The sequence below is a fragment of the Sylvia atricapilla genome, chromosome 15 (genome assembly GCF_009819655.1).
Source record: "Sylvia atricapilla isolate bSylAtr1 chromosome 15, bSylAtr1.pri, whole genome shotgun sequence".
In the NCBI taxonomy this organism is placed as follows: Eukaryota; Metazoa; Chordata; class Aves; order Passeriformes; family Sylviidae; genus Sylvia; species Sylvia atricapilla.
Genome location: NC_089154.1, coordinates 12,824,305 through 12,846,976, shown reverse-complemented (window position 1 = coordinate 12,846,976; position 22,672 = coordinate 12,824,305). Strand labels below are relative to the sequence as shown.

Here is a 22,672-nt window from a genome sequence, read left to right as displayed (position 1 = left end):
CAAAGATGCAGAGATTTTTGTGGTTTGAGAGTGATCTAGAGACCATCATTCTGCAGACAGGCAACACTAGAGACTATGAGTTATTAATTACAGGAGATCAAGTAATTATACTCACTTAAATAGCAGAACTTAGTATTTTATTTTCTCCCCATCTTGACCTGATGTACCCCATTACAGATGGTACCCAAGGAATTCACTTCAAAACAAGAAAGCTAGGTTTAAACAGCAATATAAAAATGGAAATGCCCAGGAAAAAATAAACTCTAACCTCAGGAATGGGCAGCACTGGCCTGTTAATAATTTTGTATCCTCTGCTTTGATGTTTTGTAAAAAAACACATCAGATGTTCAAAGTACCAAAAAAAGAAAAATTCTGTGGCTTGAGTTTTGGAGCTGGAAAAGCATTGGGAGTTTTTCAAAGATGCAAAGTTGATACACCATGACAGGAACAGGGAGCCCAAGATTCCCCCTCATGGAGAGTTTGCTGTTCTATAGCATCGAGACAACTCCACCTTAAAATAAACCTGACAGAAGAACAGTGAGATATTACAAAGCATGATTAACACTGGGCTTACATGCTTTTTTTTAACCAGCTGATCAATGCATTTAATACTGAATTTTAAGGTTTTCACAAGGCAGTGCCTACCCAAAAGGCTCACAGCACATTCCAAGGAGATCCCAGTGCTTTGTGCAGTCCCCCCTCACATCCCATTGTGGCCAAGAACAGTCCTGGTGCCCCACAACCCCGCTCACTGCTGGGGCAGCAGCACCTCCAGCCAAAGTCACATGGGAAACGCTGCAACATTTGTCTTCCACCTCTTTTCTAAAATCCCCCAGAGGCAGGAGAAGCCTCCCTCCTGCACAGAAGGGACTCAGGTTGGTTTATTGACCAGAGCCTGTGTGTGCTGTCCTCTGGGAGCAGGGCAGCAGAAAGCAGCAGGGTTGGCTCAGGGCTCAGAGGGAATTCCCCAGCAGCCCCACGCACAGACAAGTGCCAGGACCTTCCCCTCGACCTTGCACAAGCAGAGGCTGCGGAAGGAGCAGCCCAAGGGCCTTGTGGCCACCCCACACAACCACAGCAGCCCCACAGAACACACCAGGCCTGCATTCCTCAGGCTCTTGCCAAAGAATTACTTAGCTCCAGGCTAATAATTTAAAGATGCTGGGTTTGAGAAGCCATTTAAGAATCCTTCTAAATTCCTGTTGGAACATTTCGCTGCCTAAGTAAGCGAAAAAATGTTAACATTAATTAAAAAGATACTTTTGAAACTTGAAAGCTGCTATGACATAAAGCTTTCCTTCAGAATGGAATTCCAAAAGCTGCTGATAAAGCAAGTGGAAAATAGTTTGCAGGTTTAGGGACACCCACATGAAGCAGGAAATGCTGCTAATTAAAGCAACTGATTTCACTTAAGTCCAAAGAGCATTGCCAAAGACTGGAAAGCTCTGCATTGAAGTCCACACCACTTAACTTCCTAACCTATGCCACTTAAATCTCTGTAAGATGCTTCTTTTGAGCATTAGTGATGTAGAAGTCTGCAGAACATCTTGTACCAAATGTAGTACACCCCAGTTTTTGGTACCAAACAAAAACCTGTGTGTAAGCTACATCAAACAGCTACCACCAAAGTGCACTCAAGGAAAGTCCTGATCCACACAGCTCACACTAATCACATCTTGTGTGGGATTACCCATGGCCTGTATTGTTCAGAAACTTAAAAGAACTACAAAGCAGTCTGATCGGTTGTATTTTTTTTTTATTAGGTTTATTATGACTTAGAGTTTCTATTACTCCAGCTGGGTAAACCACATTTGAAAGTAAGTTTAACTGCAGGACTTCAAATTTCAACCAAAAAATCATTTTTGCATTTACTTTATTGTAATATAGATTTAAATTGAACATTTAAAACTTACTTCATTAATAAGCAAGCCAAGCTCAGTAGCTTCAGTGCAGGATGTACTTTATGTAACTGCCGCACATTCAGGTTAGATTGGATGTACACGGAGAAGAGACCGGGCAACTGCACGACTCAGAGGAGAAAGCAAAATTAAGCACCATTTTTACCAAACTAAACAGTTCTCCAGTCAGTGTTCCTCACTGAAAATCAACTCGCTTCTGGCTCCAGGAGCTACAGTTTGGATAATAGCTGAAAGCTAGTTCCAGAACATCGGTTTTCTACCCTGGCACAAGAAATAGTCTTCAAAGCAACAGGTACTGGACTTTTTTTTTTTTTATTAATTTTCTTTTTTTTTTTTTTTAAGAGACAACCTGTTCTCCTGTGTTTATCAGGTGAATACATGCATTTTTGATCATTCTGGCAGAGGTCAAAGAGCAAACAACAGTTGGGGCAAAAAATGAAAAACAATCAGAAGTTGCCAAATATTTAAGGTACAAGCAAAAAACATTAATGCAACCAGTCTAATATCAAAGTCTGCTTTCTTTCAAAGAAAAATGGCACAAATTAAATAAGAAGCCAGACAAATTTCGTTTTAGATGGTAATAGACTGAATTAATGCTTCAGAGCATTAACAAGATTTATTTTACTGCAAGAAAGTGGAGAAGGAATTTGAACAGGCTCTGCATTTGGGCTAGACCAGCAGCACTGCGTGCAGAACTGATACCAGTACAATGTCACATTTACCTCATCAAGAATGAAGTGTGGTAGAAACTGCAGAGCATAAGCATCTTACTTGTACAAGCCAGTCAAAAAATAAACACAAGAGCTGAAAGACTGGTTCTCACCCCTGTCCTTTCTGTTCAGGACTCCACCTTTCTTTTAGAACAGAAAAAACCCCTCTGCCAACAGTCTAATAAATAGTAACGTATATTCAGATACCATCTTCAAAATCTTTGCTGAAATGCAGTCTCCAAATGAAAACTAGCTTTATGCAGTATGAACACCTTACATAAACTCAACCTTACGACTCATAGTTAAGAGCAGTAACTGAAATCAATGTATACTGAGTCTTCAAGTGATGTGCAAGTTCAGCTGTGAAACACAGGTGGGGGTTGGAGCAGTTCTTACCACTTTGCTCAGGACAGTTGTGACTGCTGTCCACGAGCTACAGAGCCTCTCCCTACAGTACTGAGCAACTGCTGACACCTTCAAAGGCTCTTGGTGTAAAGAAATGTGATGGAAGCACCACAAGGCAAGGAAATCACTCAAGTAGAGCCTGGAGTATCTCACACAGCATTGCTGTCTTGCCTTGACTACAGACATCGATGAGAGGGCACCAGGGTAAAAAGGGCAAACCTACAGTGAAGTCTGCTTCAAACAGCAAAGATAATACAAAAGAGATCTGATTCTACAAGCACGTAAGCAAAAGTCTTGAAGAGCTGTGTATTAACATGGAGCTCAAGGTGCCTTAACTTGGTCAGAAAGCACAATTTTTAGTACTGGGAATCTAGCATAGCTACATTTAATCCCAGGATCAGTTTATGCTTCCAGTTAAAGAATGCATACCACCTCTCTAAACACCCTTTTCCAACATGCACGGTTGGAGCTCTTCGTTTTCTTACTCTTCCTGTGTTAGCTCTTCCTTTCCCAGGCAGAGATTTAGAGGTCCTAAAGGCAGAGCTCTCCACCACAGACTTTCTCCCTCTATAAAAATAGTCAGGACACTCCGAGACTGACATCTGCCCTTCCCCATTCAAAAACAGATTTGCAGCAGATCAGTCTTGATCTCTAGTTCAGTTTCAGACTATGCTTAAGTTACGGCAGTCAGAGTTCAATCCTATGAATGTAAGCTAAACACAAAAAGAAAGCCATTTATCCTTTTTAATTCATGCTTACAGCATGTTTATCCAGAGTTTTTATAATCAACTTCCAGTTTTAAATTATTTTCTTAGCACTTCACAGAACCTGCATGTCACTCCCTCCTGAAGGGGATGGCATCACAGAATCTTGTTTAAGTTAGTCCAAGTTTCCACATGTGACCAGAAGTCTTACTTGTTAGAACACACCCCTTTTCCAACTATTCCCCACATTCCCTCTCCTCCCACCCCTCCCCAGCAATGGGCAATTACTTCACAAGAAATGTAAAATAGGATATGGGTGTACACAAAACCTACCCTTCACTAATACTGAACAGAAAAGCCTATTTTCCAATTACAGGACATTTTTCTCTAAATTTAGGTCAGCACTGGTGCAGTCTGCACTGTGTATGATTACCACAAGGATAATACCAATAAGTACATATATTTTCTCAAACTGATTTAAAAGCCTATGAAGTTAATTGGGGAAAAGTTTAATATTGCTACTTCAGAGCACTAGAACACACAAAGTGAATTCAATAAAGATCCTTGTATTGATTCAATATTAAGTATTAATTGCATGACCATCATAGCACCTCTTTACATTATCACACAATCACCAGAATTATCAACTGCTTTTAAAACTAAAAAGGGTACAGTCCAATATTTATAACTTGCACACTGTTACTATACAGAAACTAGGTGCATGGTACAGTGCTGCAAAAATGGAAGCCTGCAGTTTTGACAAAGATGCCAAGTCATGTTGTAGACAATTTCAGTCAAACTGGCAATACTGTTTAAGCAAATACTCAAAGCAGGAAATAAAGGAGGGAAGAAAAAAAAAAAAGGAAAAAAAAAAGAAATTCTATAGCCAAATAAACATCTGAAATTTCCTTTCCCTTTAATAATACAAGTAAGGTCACTTTTAGCCTTGGAACAGATACATGTTCGCCTATGATGATCTTGCTAACTACTACACAATATCTGATGTCCTCTGCTAAGAATATAGTTTAAGAAAGCCGCAGTTACAAGAGGCATCTAATGTAATATCTAAAACTTCCTTTATGGCATTTATTGAATTCTTTGTCTTAAACAAGTGACTATGGAAAGATGGCCTCATGTTTCCTTTTCAATAGTACTCTGAGGATCAAGTGGCTTTCAAGCAGCATGGTGGGTTTGAAATTTTTGCAGTTTAGATCATTCTGTTGCGTTTATGAGTTGGTGAGTCTGTAATGACATCGCCACACTGGGCTGAGGTACGCTTTCTAGTTCCACCATTGTCCAAGTGGAGTGCCATTTCTTCTGATATGAAAGTGTTCAAATCAACATCATGGAGTCCATTTCTCCTTCGACTAGCATTGGAGCCACTGCTCACGTGAGTAGGCGAGCCTGGGGTACTCGAGCGAACACTTATACTAGCCATTGCACCACTAAGACCTGGGGAGAGAGAGAAAAAGGGCTTCAGTCAGACAGCACAAAAGTTCACTTCCCACGTGTGCCACACAGGATTGCACTCAGCCCAACTCTGCTGAGATCCCAGAGACACTTCATCCTACTGTTTGTACCACTGCAGTCCAGAGCACACCTTCTCAGCTTTCAGTCTGTGCAATAATCCAGTGATTACCAGAACTGCTTTCAATGACGTTAGAAGTGAGCTTATACACCAGGCTGTAAGAGCACACTCTGGCAAACACTGACTCCACAAGCATGACATCCTATTCAAAACATGGACACACTCAAGAGCAGGTGATTTCAACTTAAAGGCTTCACACTGGACCAAGAGTTACACAGCCCTGCCAAGGACTCTCCAGTTGAACTGACCTGGTCTGGTGTCAACACCACCACCCTTCACTCCCTGAAGGGAACTGCAGTATGGCAGCAGGTCTCAGACAGGTGTACACCACATCTAGTTTATAAATACAAGCTTTTATTTCATGGCTAACACTAGCAGCCAACACATTAGTATTATTAAATTCAGAAACGCACTTCAAAACAAGCAAGGAAAACCACATGACAATCACCCAAAATTTGTTATCAAGAGATCTGATGCAAATCACTGCCACAGGTACCCTGCAAGTACTTGGGTTTGTATTCAGGTTAATAGTGTTTGATGCAAAATGAAGTTTATTTCTTGCAGAAACAAGGCCAGAAAACGACAATCATGAAGTTTCATGCTAATTTAACCTCTTCCTTCTGTAACATTACAATTTTACACAAGCGGGACATTGCAAAATATAAATTTAGTAAGGACTAATACATTAAAACCTAGCTACTCAATTTCCAATTCAGGCTGTATTCAGAGGCAAACAGGAGCTCAGAGATAAGACAAACATCTTTGCTATCATAACTTCTTCAAATCTGGGTATAGTAGGAGAGTACAGAAACATCTGTTGGCCCTAAGAAATATAAGGAAGATGACAGATCTGCATATTTCCTAACAAAAGGAACAAAGATGTTCAACTGTCCAGGAAGATTCACTCTCAGGAACCTTCAAAATCTTAGAGAGAGCTCTCTTCTCCAGGCTCAAATGTTCTATAGCTCTGGCCAGCCATCATAAATCCTGTGTGTGCATTAATTCACATCTCCATGTACTGTCCAATGAGCAGCCAAAGTCAAGCCTAACAAAACCTGATCCATCAGCTGCTGGGAGGCCAAATAAGCAACTTCAGAGGCCCTGGGAAGGGAGGACTTGCTACAACTACATCAGTCACCAGAAACCTCAGTTGGAAGCTGAAGTCTAAAAGCCACCTGCAGCAATGGCAGGATGGAGCAGGCCAACCAACTCCACTCTGTTGAACATTGCTGGATGAACATTTAATGCTTCCAACTTGTAACAGCACAGGAAACACTTTTACACAGATCTGGCATTGCACAACAACCAGGAGACACAGCCACTAATTACTGGTTCTTTCTTAGGGCTTTTGCTTACAGCTCCAAGTGGTGTTCAAACAGGGCTCAGAAGCATGGTCTGAACTCCAAGAGGCACCCTGCAGATTTTAGTAATAGCAAAATTATCATTCATTCACAATAGCAGAAAGCATTTAAACAGAAGAAGCTGTTTTAGTGTAAAGGCAGCTCAGAAATGAGGTTTGTGACCGTATTCTCAGGATTAAGGTCAAGCTTAAATTCAAAACCATTAGGAAAATAATTTCCCGTGCATCTACCAAAGAAAGTAAAGCAGCTACTAAATGACAAATGCATGAGAAAGAGCCAATTCAGACACCATACCCTGGATAAACTACTACCATGCATAATTTGGTCAGGCAACAAATCACTTCACAATTCAAAGACATCAGCAGTTTAATTTCAACTGGCATGACATACATTAGAAAAAACATTAATTCAGTCTGTACATTTAAACTGAAAAAAATCTGAGAGCATACAGGTGACATTTTTTCAAACCCAAACTTTTTTGGAGAGATTTTCCCCCTCATCTCTATTCCAAGCCAAACTGCTGTGACCACACAAGTTTAGTGTCATTGCTTACACTGAAGAATCAACAATTTACATCACTTATAATTTACTGTTATACAACTCATACCAAGTGAGCAACACAGTAATTCAGTTTTATCATGACATCTTTTTTCTATACCTAGTGCTCAAGTAAGGGAAGAAAAATTATTCTAAATAAACTCCAAAACTGATCAGTGATGTAAAAAGATCTTTTTATGGCACCACTGAAGAACTATGTTTTTAAGTGGAACCTTTTCAAGCAACAAGCATTCTTTAAAATAGTTGATAGTTAAAAGATGCACCTGTAACACACTGCAACATATTCTACACCAGACTGCTGAAGTTCACAAGCAATGCCTAAAGCAGTCACTGACTTCCCAGCATTTAGGTAATGCTGAATCATTGTACATTTAAATACACAAACAACCTTCAGGAGATAATTACAAGTTAAAATCTTCAATCCAACTTGGTGTCTAAGGCAGGAGAGTAGCTCTGAATTAATTTCTACAGATGAGAACACAAGGATATTGCATCACAACATGGACTTTGAGCTACAGGTTAATCTTGCATCTCACACAGGTATTTAGCAGCAGTAAGAGTCATGGCTGGGCACACTGACAGACTGAGTGACAAGCTCAGCTCCTGGCAGGGAACCAGATTACACAGCACTGCCCATCCAGGCAGGAGAGCACAACTGCCAAGTGAAACACTCCGATCACAGCTCAGGATTGGCTACTTGAGCTAACATGGAAGAGTCAAAGCAAACTCAAGACTCAGTATCAAGATGCCACTTCATGGAACCAACATCTCTGTGAACAACCTGCAACCCTCAAAAAAATCTACTTTTGGTCAACAGGGAAGAAAAGAGTTAAGTTTTTCCTTGGGAAGCTGTGGCAAGGCAGAGGAAATCTCAGAAAAACCATTTACTGTGAATTACTCTGGGTTTAAGCTTCCAGCAGACTCAGAGCTCTTCCTAAAGTATTTAAAACAGTAACTGACACTAGGAAGTGGTGAGATGACACCACTGTCAGCAAACAGCATTTCCCAACCTCAAGTTTCTATATTGTGATTAATATGGCCTAACCACAGGCACACCAGCTTTGTCCATACCACAGGACAGACCCATGCAGCTGCTAACGTGGCTTTACATTTCCCATAATCTCACATCCACCTCTGAAGTCTCCCACTCCTTTCGACCAGGGACATCTCTATTATTATTAGAGACCTGTAAAAAAGCACACATGGCTCTTACTCCCTCTTTAAATTGAAAAGGTTTGAAGTGGAAGGCCTATCTCAAACATTTTACAGTGCCTAGCTCATTCTCATTCCTGTCATATCTTTCAGTCATCAACAATATGACATTTCACAGATAATGATTTTACAAAAAGTTATACTCTAAAGGTCTTAGAGTACTATTAGAAAGAGCTGTGACCAATACTAGCCAATTTATAACTAAATACACTCCAAAACTATCAAGATATTAGAATGCTTGACTAAAAGTACATTTCACAGATTAGAAAATACTTAAAACTGTCAACTCAAAATTAGCAAGTTTATCACCACTGGCCTAACAAACTGTAAATGCTGTTTCATCTGCACTACAATCGTGCCCAAGTGCAACTTATTCAGGTCACTACCACAGCATAATATACTGGGTAGCTACTGTGCAGTACAGTAATAGCACTAACTATTGTTTTCTAGAAGTTTTAATCAGGAAGTATCAAAAGGAACATTCACGCTTAGATAAGTGTGACTAAAGCAGGAATTAGTTAATAACCTCAGATAAACACAAAATGGCACACAGAGAGATCCTTGTCACTCCTCTGTCATATTCACCCTTTCATGATACTGGCTCAAAGAGCAAGTTTTAGCAGCACATACCAATACACAATTCCATCACAGCTATATATACACACAACCTTTAAATTAGACCAATCTGAACTCTGTTCTCCCATCCCCTCTCTCACCAACTGCTGCTTCTCCACTCTGCTAAGTGCTCCTGTTTTAAACTGCACTTTCATATTCTGAGAAGCAAATATGAAGGCCTAGTGGAAATTCAGACTCTTAAGGGGACACACACATGAAGTGTTCTCCCTACCCTAAAGAGACCAAATCACATGAATTATATACATCAACAGTAAAGCTAAGGAGAAAAAGTACTAATATTCTCTCACTGTACTGTTGCCCTATTTTTTCCCAAATTCACCTAATCTTTGATTAAGAATGCTCAAGTCCAATGCATTCCAGCATTGCCTTTCCAAGCTTGCTTCTTCCCCCTCCTCAAACCACAGCATTTTCCCCCATTATGCTGGGAGGAGGATGGGCTGTGAAACATGGAGCATGTCCCTCAGTGCACCACACTTGGTACAGCAGCCACGGCCAGGCACAGAGTGGCCCAGCACACAGAACTGTCTGGGACTCTGTTAGCTCAGATTGATGGAATTCTGTCATTTGAAACTCATCTCTTACAGAACTGGAAATGTCAATACACACCCAGGGAGCAGGTGAAGATACATCCGTGCTTTCCCTAGCTTCAATCACATTTCAGGGACTAATGGAAGTTAAACCCAACTCTGTAATTGAGATGTTGGACAATAAAAATATTATCTTCGACTACCACATCTCAAAACACCAAGCATCAGATTGAAGTTTCACTGAAGTTTCAGCAAACTGCACTGGCACTTCAGAGTAAAACATCGTGTATTACCTTGAGATAACTACTCAGCTTTACTAAAAGGCTTGAACTTCTTTTCAAATATTCACAGTTCAAGTCACCAGCCCTGCTTTATTTCAAAGGTTACCCATCAGCATGTTAACAGTGAAAAGCTGAGAATAAGGGAAAAGACACTGTTTATTTACCAAAGTTTACTCTCTCAAGAGTAAGGCTCCAAAGTCTCATTCTCACTAACACTGAAGATTTCAGTAATGACTGCAGATCACTGGTGCCACAGAGTTAAAAGAAAAGGGAGATCACATACATCTTACACATTCTCCTGCCTCATTTTTGTAATGATAATTTTGCTTTTAGCTACTATAACAAGTTTTTCTCTACTGTTCTGCTTTCAAGACAAGTTTTCTTGTAGTAGAAAGGCTTGATAATCAGCACTACAAGATAAAATTCTGGGGTCAACACCCTGTCCAAAAAAATGTCAACTATCCTGCAGAGATAAAATCCAGGTCAGAGGTTACAGGGCTGAAGACAGAAGAGGCAAGGCAAAAAATTCATTTTTAAGATATTTGTTTTCAGATCAATCATCCAGTTTAAGGATTGTGCTAATGCCTAAAGGATGCTAATCCCCAGTGTAGTCTAGGGCATACACCTAGTATTGTATTTGATGCTCCAGGAAATACTGAAAAATCAGCTGCTTTGTTACCACTGCTTGTCAAATTTAAGATGTGCTTATGATGCATTTAGGGGTTAACATGATGAAAAAATAGGTATTTTCCCCCATCAAAGGGAAAGATCAGCAAGTTATAACACTGGTCTTTAGACACACATTAGTGCCTATTTCGAGATGTCAATACACCAACTCTGCTTCCACTGAGCTTTACCTGGTGCCACAGGCTATTCATACCTATCACTGCTTCACTAAAACACGTCTTGCTGCAAGCAGCAAAGTTTTAGCATTATCCCCCAAATCTAATTCAACCCACCCAAAAAGAAACACTCTGTTCTCACCAGGAAGCCAAGCAGCACAAAACACCCTCCCCTCCTTTAAGTGCCAGTTAGAAACTCCTCTCAAAACCTCGGTGCCTGGACTGCTCCTCACCATCTTCAGGTTCTCCTGTTCCCTGACAATACCTAGAAGCAGAACTTTCAAACATTGTGCCAAAACTTACAATATGCACAGGCCTAATGAGGACAATTTACACACACCTGAAGATCCTTGGCAGGTTTCAAAATCAAAACATAGCTTTGGGAAGCCCTACAATAAATAGGAAATGAGTTTGTGACATTGCCTAATCACAACTTCCTTAATGTTAAAGGACAAAAAAAAAGGGGGAGAAGTTGGAGTAATGCAGACATTGCAGGCCATGACCTAAAACCAGTTCTGAGGCCCAGTACAAGCCCAGTCACTAAAGGATTAGCACAAAAGCATTTGTGTCAAGGACCAGATTGAAACTGATATGAGGAGAACCTAATCCAGAAGGTGACTGACATGTAATCTTGTCAACCAGCTGAGGAAGGGGAAAAGTACATTTTGAGTCCCTGCAGTGCCACTACAGAGGACAGAACTTCCTCATGACCCTGCATTACATTCTGAAACAAGGGAAACTTTATCCATCATTGTTCACATCCTCATGCTATGGAGAAGGGACTTCCATAAACCACCTCTGCACAAAGCAAATGCTAGGAAATGATACATGGACACAAAAAGAGCCACATGACCAATAAAAATGCCTGAGATTACTCACTGTGCTGAAGTGAGTCTACCTAAGCTTCCTCTCACCTGACACTGAACCTTCACAACTAAATCCAACTCCACAGACCCAACTATATTTTCAGAAAATCATTTTTTATGAGTGTGCTTATCACAGTGAGAGCCAGCTTCTGCAGTTGCTCTCATGAAATTAATTTTATCTACACTGAGTAAGCAACAGTGGTGCACTGAACTCCTTAACCTCCTCCTAGTATGAGACAGGAAAATGCCCAAACCGACATGACTGGGTGGAGAAGCATGCCTGGTTTAAATGGAAACAGGGTAGCAAATAATACCAGATTTAGTCTGTCACCTCTACAGTAACAGCGTCTGGACTGCGTCTCTTGAAAAACCACCACAGCACAGCAGAAGCCAAGACCAATTTTCAGGAATTCACTCTTCTAATTAACTCATCAATTCTAGCCCCCACTGAGAATATCCAGACAGTAAAGATTTCATTTAGGTTGCACTTCTAGAAAGCTTAATTTTTACTCTTAGAGTAGTCTAGGGCTTGTACCTCAATATATCTGCTACCCTTTTGAATTTTAGAAGGCATAAAACCCAGAAGTGAACAGCTTCATCTCACCTCAAGAGCAATTTGAAGCACATTTGTCTATCATTTGCTAAATCATAATCCAATACAGAATAAGCTACTGAATATTCATGTCTGAAAAGAGATACACCACCAACATTGCTGCTGATGGCAAGGAAGGCAATTCAGCATGACATTGGAAGACATGTAAATCTGAAACTGCACTGGAGCTAAGTTCTGAACAGGACTCAATTATTTCAAAAACGTGCAAGTGAAACACCCTTTTCACAGTAGTTTAAGTAGAGTGCTGAACTGCATTATCCAGTGCCTAACAAAAGTCTCAGATGTCAAATTCCCTCCCTAAGCCCCCCAAAATCTGCTAGTACTCAAACCTTAATATTTAACTAGTTTCTAGCACAGCATTGCTATTTTCCAAGAATTCTGTTTACTTTAGCCTTGGTATGAATGCCAAGTCCCTTCATGCTTCAAAAACACTATCAAGACTTGATACTTAACTCCTGAGTTCACAGCTGTGCAATACTACAGACCCAAATTTCATTTTTATTCAATACCTTTTCTTCATTCAAAATGCTCAACTATACAATCTTTTAGCAGCCAACATGCGCCTCATACATGCAAAATGAATGAAGGGGATACCTTCAGCTGGAACACCAGGTACAGGACATTAGGATATGGCAAACATGCTTTAAGAGCCCCCCACCCAATCTGAACCAAGTAGTATTGAAAAAGTGACTGTTACCATGCAGAGCTATGGCTTCACGGAAGGGTTGCAAATCAGTCTCTACAGATGAGCTAGTTTCTGTCGAAGTAGCTCGGTTAGGGGATACTACAGTCAGTCTTGGGGGAGCTCTAGAATTTCTTGGAGGAGGAACTTTTCCACAAAGGAAGCTGATCAAGTCTTCTCTTCGAATAGTTCTTCTGCGTTTTTTAACCCAGGCTAGCACATCCTTATTCCGGCGCTGATAGCCTATCTGAATTCCTAAATCAAAGCTCCGCTGGTGGGCATCCACACTCTCTGCAAGAGGACAGAAAAAAGGTCTCAGGGTTACACAGCAATGTACAGCACAGCACTGATGTGGCTTCCTGTCAACCAGGGGAAAGGAGAAGTAGCTACATCTTCTGCAGGTTACACCATAAAGCAACACTGAGGTGGCAAAGAGGAGTTCCACTCAACCTGATGGCCAAAACGGTTCATCCTCTTTACAAGTCAACAGCAACTCCAGCACCAGCTAAACAGCATTTATTGCACTTCAGGTCAACACTGCAGCACTGCTTATTTACATTAAAAACACACTTAGAGCTTGTCAGACTGAGGAAGATACTTAAATCAGTGGACAACAGACTCAGACACACAAAATGCATCAATACAGCCAGGAACCCCAACGTAAGAAAGGAGTAACTGCTTTTCTTCATTCTGACAGGTAAGGAACTGCCAGAAATTTCTTTCAAGTTCTTTTATTTTCAGCTGAATTTCAATTGCAGAGGCAATTCACAGGCCACAGTTTTGAACCTAGATAGAATAGAAGTGTCCCCAATGTTTTTCAGTTAGCCAACAAACCATTTAAAAAGGCTAAGAAAGCTTCCTTCCTCATTTAGGATCCCATGGCAATTTTGATATACAAAAGCTCTAAACACTATTTACAATAAATCCTACCACAAAATGCAGTTTCACTCTCTGTTAATGTAGTCACCTGTGCACATCAGTTATAACTGTGTCTCCAAAAGACATGAATGCCATGTATTAAGTTGCTTTCAGACTTGGGGAAGTGTATTTCTGGCTACCAGTTTGAGTAAGTTTCAAACCACAGTAACAGGTGGGACAAATCCTGTTCACAATTATGCTCATCTTGTTCATCATATATTTGCTATCAGAGCTTTAACAAGACCTACTTCATTTTCATGTGAAGTACTGCTATGTTGCTCTTCTTTAAAGACATGAACATATCCACTTCAACTGTGTTTACCTGAATTCCATGGAATTTTCTCGATGTGGCAAAGCTGATTTCAACAGCATTTTATATTCTTGTTTTATTAATGAAGCCCAAGGACAAAACCATTTGCCCAAAAGATGAAGGTATTTCTTTAAGAACAGCTATCCCAAGATACTGGTTTACCCACAGTGATGTACACACGTAATGTAACTTTGTCACACTCCAGAACCCAAAATGAACTTCTATGAAATGCTATCCTTGCACTTATATTCCAAGGCACCACTGCACAGTCCATAAAAGACAGCACTGACATCAACACTGCCAAAGCACAGCCCTTCAAACCCAACACAACAGACCAAAACCACCTCAAACTGAGCCAAGTTAAATCTTGGAGCTTTTGGAGTATAAACTGAACAGGTACACACAAAGGACGCTTAACCTGTTATTTTATCCACTCTTAAGAGTATTTTCCCTGTACTACTTTGTAATCTAAAAGCTACATTTACAAAGGCCCTGACAACAACGGCAACATGACAGATTATTCCTGCTGCCATTTTACACACCACAGCAGCCCAGACTCCAATGCACTGGCAGGAAAAGCTGCCCAAACACTCTGGAGCCAACTTGGAAACTGAAAATACTCCTTTAATCACTTCCTGAAATACCAGGAGTGTCCTTCTGAGGCTTGGAGGCCGACGTCAATACCCTGCTTTCTTTGTGTATGAGAACGCTTTACAAAGTGCTAACTGTGAACTAGGTGTGAGGTCAAACCCTGACTGCTGATGCAGCCCAGAGAAGTTTCAAGCATCATTACCCCGAGTAGATTAGATTTTTATGGTAAAAGCCACAACTACTTTGTTGACAAAGTTAAGCTGGCAAAACCTAAGCAGCCAAGCTGCATATATTCTGAGATTATTAAGTCAAAATTAACATTAGAAAACATTCAGGGTTCTTATTAATAAAAACAAGGTAAGCTGCAGGCTTAGAAGTCGCATTCTAACATATACCTAGAACTTTCTACAGTTAAGTTCTAAACGCTACATTACAAGCCATGCCTTCACTTTTCTAGTGCAAGCTGCAAGATAATGATGTGCCTTGAATGCAGTTTCTACCACCAGCACCAGAAATTCAGGATGTAAGACCATCAGTGTGGTGTGATATTAAACTTCTGATCTATATGCAGAAGAAATGCTGACATTCAAGATATGGCATTCTCATTATGCACCATTTCTCGAGTTGCTCCTGTTAAAAAGATGATGCCTCAAAAATCCAAGTATTTATCAGATCAGAAAGCAGCTGACGAGGCAAGAGGCAGTTTGTGGTGTTCAGTTCACCACACCAAGTATTCCTCCAGTGTTTTCACAGAGTCCTCCAAAACAAACAGTAGTGAGAATGTGAAAAACAAGAGGGTTTTTTTAAGAGCCATGTTCACCACTAGGGAAAGCAAGTTCACAGTAGGAGACTCCAGCTTGTCAGATATGACAGTGTTCAGCTGGTTCTGCCAGGTTACCACCGAATTTCTACTGACTTGCAAGTTAACTGAAAACTGAAAGATGGCATTCCTGAGTAACTCCAGTACTTCAGCACTTCAGGATCTGTTTAAAGAAAACATTTGTTTCAGGTGCTGGTTTTTGAAGCATTACATTATACCCGACTAAAGTCAGCTTCCAACTTAAACGCTCGTTTCTCTGGTCACCTACTGTCAGTTAATCACATCACTGCCTACAAAAAGACTCATTTTGCCTAGAGCACAAGTAATCAAACATTTTAACCAGAAATAAACAGCCTAAGTCCCCATACTAAAGATGCTGTAAGAGAGCCATGCCATTTGTAAAGACAGACTGTAATTACTTCAGACAATTTATTAGCACTACCTGCTGCTACTCTAGCATCAGTCTCAAATGACTATTGTCCCCAGACATGTTCTAGTGACCCATTCCCTCAGGCCAGCACCTTCCTGCTCTGAGGTGCTGCCCCTTCACATGACCTGACACACACAGCACTCAAATGCACTTTCTGCAGGAGGGTTGTGCACCTACATTTCCTCCTTGCTCTGTCTACATCTGTCAGAAACCTGATCATCCATCACAAACACGTCGAGTTCAACTGCTTAAAGCAAATCCAAAAAGGCAAAACTGGAGGCAAATGAAGAAGCACAGAGGCAGAGCTACAGATAATGCTGTACAAACCGAGAAAAAAAGAAAAACAACACAAAGGAAAAAAATCAAACTATAAGCCAGAAAAACAAACATCTGGAACTTTAAAGCACTTCCCTTCCTTGGAATGGAAGGCAGTAACAATGGGAATCACAATGTGCCAATTTTAGCCTTCACTGATACGTATCATTTTAGCACAACCTTTTAAACAAAGTCAAAACCACTGAATGATCCTTCAGCAGACAAGAATTCCTGTGACAAGCCAAAGAACTGCAGAGTTCAGGAACACCCAGTAAACCAGCACTAAAGCACAGCCACATGCTGAGCACACTCCTATCAAAGTTCTGGCTAACACTGCCTTCTTACAGCCACGCTGGACACAGCCATAATTTAAGCCATTCTAGTGCTTAAAATAAACTGGGAGGCTTACTTAAGAAGCCTCACTGCCACAAGAAGATAAAACTTTCTGTCACATAACATCTACGCAGAATTTTATGAGCACTAAACCCAACTTTGCTTCAACACAAAAGAGAAGGCATTATACTGACACCTCAACATCTAATGCACCATGAAATACAAACAATGCAGGGAATTTCAGTGCTGTTTAACAAGGCATCGTACGCTTCCCTTTAATGCACAAGAAACAGACACACGTTAAAGATACTCTTTTTCAAGGGTCTCAAAGTAAAATAGCTTTTAAGTTTATGAGTCACTGACATGAGGCAACAGAAAAGATTCAGCTACCGTCAGCTAAAGAGGCCCAGGGAAAACCTGCAAGATTCAGGAAGCAGTCTCGGGTTAGATTTTATCAGGGTGAATAAGAGACATTAACAGGCCCTAGTTATGAGTAAGCCGGGGCAGGAGGCAGACTGGGGGCCCGGCTCGGCGGGGAAGGCCGCCGCGGCAGCGGGGGGCAGCCCCTTACCTTTGTAGAGGTTGGTGACCGCAGTGGCGGCGTTCTGGAAGGGGACCCAGAGGGAGAGCCCCGGCTGCTGGCACACCCGGTCTGCAGGGAGGGAAGGACACACGCTGTTTATTTTGGAGTCACCCGCTCCGAACGGCCATGTTAGGTTTCGCCATTTTGTTCCACCTTCCGGAGCCAGCTCCGGATCGGGGCCGAGCGGGGCGGGCGGGCAGCGGGCCGGCCGGGGCAGCGGGCGCGGCGGCCCCGGCGCGGTGGGGAGCGCCCGGCCGCCCCCGCCCCGGCCCCGCCGCACAATGAGCCCGGCCCCGCTTCGCCATTTTGTCGGAGTCTCTTCCCGGGGCTGGGCGTCGGGAGCCGCCGGTAGGGCCGGGCTTCCCGGCCCCCCCCACGCCCGCCCCGGCACTCGGCCCCGCCACCCGGACCCTTCCCGGCGCGGCCCCCGCCGGAGCGCCCCGGCACCCCGCGGCCCCGCTCCGAGCGCTCCGGCAGCCGGGCCACGGGGTGCGGCCGGGCCGGCGCAGGACCGCCCCGGAGGCCGCGCCGGGCGCTGTCCGGGCCGCGACCGCGGCTCCCCCTCCCTCTCGCCATTTTGTTTCCCCGTCCGTCTCCGAGGGCGGCCGCGGGCCGGCAAGCCGCTCCTCCCGTCGCCTCGGCCCCCTTTGTACCGCTGCGGGCACCTCCCCACCCCGGCGGCTCCGCGGCTGCTCGGCGTCCCCACCCCCCACCGCCCGGGCCCCGACTCCACCGCGCTCGGGCCCCACCGGCCGCTGGGCCGCAGCCCCCCAGCTGTGCCCTCCGCAGGCCCCCGGCCCCGCTCACCCTTGTAGAGCTGCGCCACGGCGGTGGCCGAATTCTGAAAGAGGTGCCAGAGCTTCTGCTGCTTGTGCTCGGGCTGAGCCGCCGCATCGTCCTGCAGCTCCGGCGCCAGCGCCTCCTCCTGCTCGGCCTCAGCCAGGCACTGCCGCTCCCACTTGCTGAACCAGTGCTCGGGCCCGTGCTCCTGGATCTCCGCCTCGCCCTCCTCCTTCTTGTCCTCCATCCTCCGCCAGGCTCCGCGCGTCCCACCGCCGCGTACACCCGCTCCCGACAGCCGGCCGCGCTCGCTCCGTGCGCCGGGCCGGCCCTACCTCACACCCATGCCGGGCCCGCCCGTCGCTCCGCCGGCCCCAAACACTCCGAGCGCCGGCACCGCCCCGAGCGCACTGAGAGCCCGGCCGAGGCGCCTGGGAACGCGCAGCCGGCCCGCCCCGCCCGCAGCACTCGATTGGCCAGCGCCGCCCCGGCACCGCCGGCCCGTGCGGGATCCCCGGCGTTTATTGGTGGAGTCACATGTCCGTCAAGCGGGACACCCCGGGGGCGGGGCTAACGCAGGTTTGGTTTCGCCGTCACAGCCCCGTGCCGGGGGCGTCGGCGCGGTGCGCGTGCGCAGTGCGCCGCCTCGCGCGGCCCCGGCCCCGCCCCTGGCGTGAGGCGGCCCCGCCCGCGTTCCCCCCCCGGCAGCGGCCCCGAGCGGGCGAGGCGCTCCCGGCCCCGGGCGGCCCCGGCAGCCGCTGGCCGCCGCCGTACCGGGAGGTGGCAGCGGCCGCCGCGGCTCCGCCGAGGGGCACAGCCCGCCGGGGAGGAGGTTCCCTTCACGGCCCCGGGGGAAGATGGCGGCCTGGCAGGGCCCGAGGGCCGAGCCGTGTGACACGGCCGGGCCCGGCTCCAGCGGCCGGCACAAACGGCTCAGGGGTTTGCCCCGGGAGTTCGGAGCCGCGGCATCACTTTTCTGCCCGTTTCACACTTTATTTACTATTTCGTGATTCTGCGCTGTACAAGGCACGGTCCCAACAAGCAGACTGAAGTCACAGCTGCTTTGCACACGTTTAAAAGCGCTCCTTTCCCTCGCGATCTCGTCACTTGGCTGCTGTGAAAACTTCCCAGCTGCTCCAGCCACACTTTGAATCCAAGCAAAAGTCCCGGTGTTTTGGAGCGAGGGCCGGGCATCCCTACACCCACAGCCGGGTTCGCAGCCGCTGTCCCCGGGGTGCGGAGCCGGGTTCGGGGCCGCCGCCTCCCCGAGCTGACCGCAGATACACACGGCGGCCGGGAGAGACACCTCACCGCCTCACGGGCTGATACATCCTCGGACAGGCTTGTTCTTACCCGGTACTTGTTCCCTTTTTCAACTTGGATGTCCGTACAACTTCCCAAAGCATTCAGGAATTCAAGCGTAAGTCATCTGTAGTGGGGAAAGAAGTGGTGTGAGGGAATAAACGGAACGCTTGTGTTGGGGTTTTTTTTATCTCTGAGGACAATTGAAAACTGAAGCTGCAGCTACTGCATTTCCTAAACCACTGAGAGTAATTGCTAAGGACCACTTACTTTTGGGTTCTGCCCTGGTACTCCTTGAGTAGAAGGGGTCAGAGCACCCATAACTTTGTAGACGTCTCCTTAACCTGAAATTGTGGCGTTGGCTTTTAATATAAGCATCTCGGATATATAACACTAATGCACAAACACAAAGGAATGGATATTCCCTTCCTTTCTAGGTGAGGCTCTGTCCAATTCTTGTTTAGGATTATGAACGTCAACCAAATTGGTTTTGTAAATCATCCATTGATCAGAAGGGCAGTAAGTACTAAGTATTGTGATGCAACATAGATTTTTCTCCTGTGCAACTGATTTAAGAAAGCAAAGAACAGAAGAGGAAATCTTCTCTGTTGAATAGGATTTCTTATAAAATACCTACAACTTGGAAATATGCATTCCCTGTACTCTTAAATTGTCGAAATATTGAAAAGCATCACACAGGAATGTGTTGATGGGCGTGTGTTCTAATATTTTCCAATAAATCAAGTACTGAAATTCATCTTCTTGATCAGAAACACAGCAGAATTTCCTGTTAGCTTTCCTAGGCTTTGCAGATGCTCTCTGAGATCAGAAGTTAGGGCAGGGAGCTTGATGGAAGAGGAGGAGACATGGCTATCCTGGACTTTGTCTACCACACATCTGTTTTTCTGACTATTTCTAAAGAGTTGCATAATGTTGGCAACTATGAAATAAACAGTTCATTCCTGCAAAACAATGTAGTGTCACTCATGATTTATCAGGCAGACTGTCCTGAAATTTGGCTATGGCTGATGCCCATTCAGTGCAAATCAGACAGGGAGTGGTGATGCATCTCTGGGCAATCTTGGGTAAAAGCTTAGCACCCGAATTTCCTGCTTTAATTTCGACAAACCTGGCTACACACCGTTCTCAGGAGTAGCTCCAGCTGATAGGAACCGCTGGGATTCTGAGGGTGGTTTTCCTTTCTACACACATTACACCAGGTGGGGTGGATAATGTTGGTGTTGTATGAATGATTTTAGAGTTTTGTGAAGTGGTCGTTGCTGATTTCTGGGATAGTAATGGGGAGAGGCTTAGCTGAGAACATAAGGATGCTGAATTTTGAAATTGGAAAAATGTCATCTTTTGGTAGAATAAAGAACTTGGTCTACAGACTTCTTTATGCCACCTGAAGATAAAAAAGGGTGTTAGGGTCTTGGGAAGGGAGCCAAGCACTTTCTGGGATTAGAAGAATAATGTACCCAATGAGTCCTGCAGGTAGACAAGGAGAATTAAATGGAGAATGAAGACAATGTTGATTGACTTTTTGAGGTTATTTGTGGAGGAGGCAGCAAAGGAGAGAAGAAAAACGAATAAAAGCACCGTGCATAAAACCCCTTAACACACCCAAACACTCCTCACCTCTGAGCAATGCTGATTCACTAAAGAATCTTTTCTCCCTAGAAATAAGGAACAAGTTTTGTGCTTTTGCCCCACCATCAGTGGCCTGGCACAAGCACAACTGGGCTGGTTTTGGTTGCTGGTAAGGGATTTGCTGGCCAGAGGCAGATGCACAAAGACCATGAGGGCTCTGAAGTGCACATGGCAAATGTGGAATCTGAGTGATCTTAGTGTTTTGCGTCTTAATTTCCCCCATGGGAATGCTGTAGTGATGAGAGCATCCCAACTGAAGTATCAATGGAGATAATTACTGGAGCATGATGAGGATATGCTAATTGTAGAAGGCTCTGAAGACTCGTTTTATTCCCTTATGCAGACTCTTACTGGGAGTTGAATTTAATGATAAATAAGAGAAAACATTTTTTTAATATGAAAATATAGAATGGGGGAAGAGAAAGGTTATAATACAATCTATCCAAAGTGAACACTAACATTTTAAATTATCTGGATGTGTAGATGGCTGAATACAGACATGAGAATATTTCCACAGTGCTTGGACACTTGTATAAGAGAGCTTTCATGATATTTTAAGAGGAGGAACTGAAGGAATAGGTGTTGATTTTACCAAAGGGAAAACCAGATCTGAGTGACAATATTTTCATTTCTCTTCACCACTTTGTCCTTTGGGATCAGAATCTCAGTATGCTGTCCTCCAGAAAAGCAGGTCAGCAGGGAAGGCGATTACTCAGCTTCAAATTGTAATGTTTCTCAGATAAAATTTTTCATCTTAGGGAAGTCCAACATAGTGTTGCTGAGGAAGCAAGCAGCAGGTATTTATGAGAAGTCAAGCTCACAGCAAACATCTCTGCACTGACGGTTGTATTCACATATTCAAGAAAATTGATGATGTGCTCAGATGAGTTTTTATGTCTGCTGGCTGTTACTGCTGTTCCCCCTGAAAAATATGATAGAGCACCCTTAGTGCAAACACTTGATCAGTCTGAAAGAGAAACTGATTGATAAAGGCTGACACCATCAGAGTATGAGGGTTCCTTATGGTTGCAAGTGCTTCATAGTCTCCTGGTTTTGAGATGGGGAAATAGAAACATAAGGAAATAGAATTAAAGGATTTATTTTCTCGTATGTGCTCGTAGGTAAGGCTTTGCTCTGAAAAACAAAAACTAGGTAAGCACTGCAAAAAGGTTAGTTGAATGCTAACCTTTGAATTTTAAAATGTTGATAACCTTAAATAAAAGATGTATATTGCAACGGCGTCTGCATCCTTCCTGCAATTTCTGGGAGCACTTTGGTAACAGCATTTCTAAGACCATGATCAAAATGGTGTCACGTAAAAGCAGGTTGAAACTATGTGAGTTAAGCTTGGTCAATTTGGTTTTGCCTAAAATAGTGATCCAGAGACTTTGCCCAAAAGCCAGTCTCAGTTTGAGAAGGAAAGCAGTTCCACCCTGTGAGAACAAGATTCTCCAAACCTCAGGTTGGGGCTCTGATTTCAAAATCATTGAACAATTCAGACAAGAAGCAAGACTCTCCTTTTGTGAGAAATACCACGACTCCTGTGAGATACAGATAATTTATGTGTGAGTTCGTTCAAACTCTACCAAAAAGAGTAGGAGACACAGTTTTCCGTTTTACTGGGTTGTACCTCAGTACATATTTGGTTCCACTGAAATTAAAGGTATTTCTTGCATGACAGGGTAAAACATGAGGTGAATGTGCAGTTATCGTTCTGCTCAGTTCTTCAGAGCAGC

The 22,672-nt window shown here is 43.8% G+C and overlaps 1 protein-coding gene across 2 annotated transcripts; it reads right to left on the bottom strand.

The window, feature by feature from the left end:
- Positions 1–3,764: 3,764 nt before the first annotated feature.
- On the bottom strand, positions 3,765–18,426 carry HAPSTR1 (HUWE1 associated protein modifying stress responses). 2 transcript variants are annotated; one of them, XM_066330242.1, is made up of 4 exons: positions 18,012–18,421; positions 17,193–17,273; positions 12,920–13,195; positions 3,765–5,190 (listed from the first exon to the last, which is right to left on the bottom strand). In XM_066330242.1, the coding sequence occupies exons 1-4, from the start codon at positions 18,229–18,231 to the stop codon at positions 4,946–4,948; spliced, it is 822 nt and encodes a 273-aa protein (XP_066186339.1). In that variant the 5' UTR covers positions 18,232–18,421; the 3' UTR covers positions 3,765–4,945. The 2 variants fall into 2 exon arrangements, with proteins under 2 accessions (XP_066186339.1, XP_066186340.1); XM_066330243.1 differs by lacking the exon at positions 17,193–17,273 and having other exon boundaries at positions 18,012–18,426.
- Positions 18,427–22,672: the final 4,246 nt, after the last annotated feature.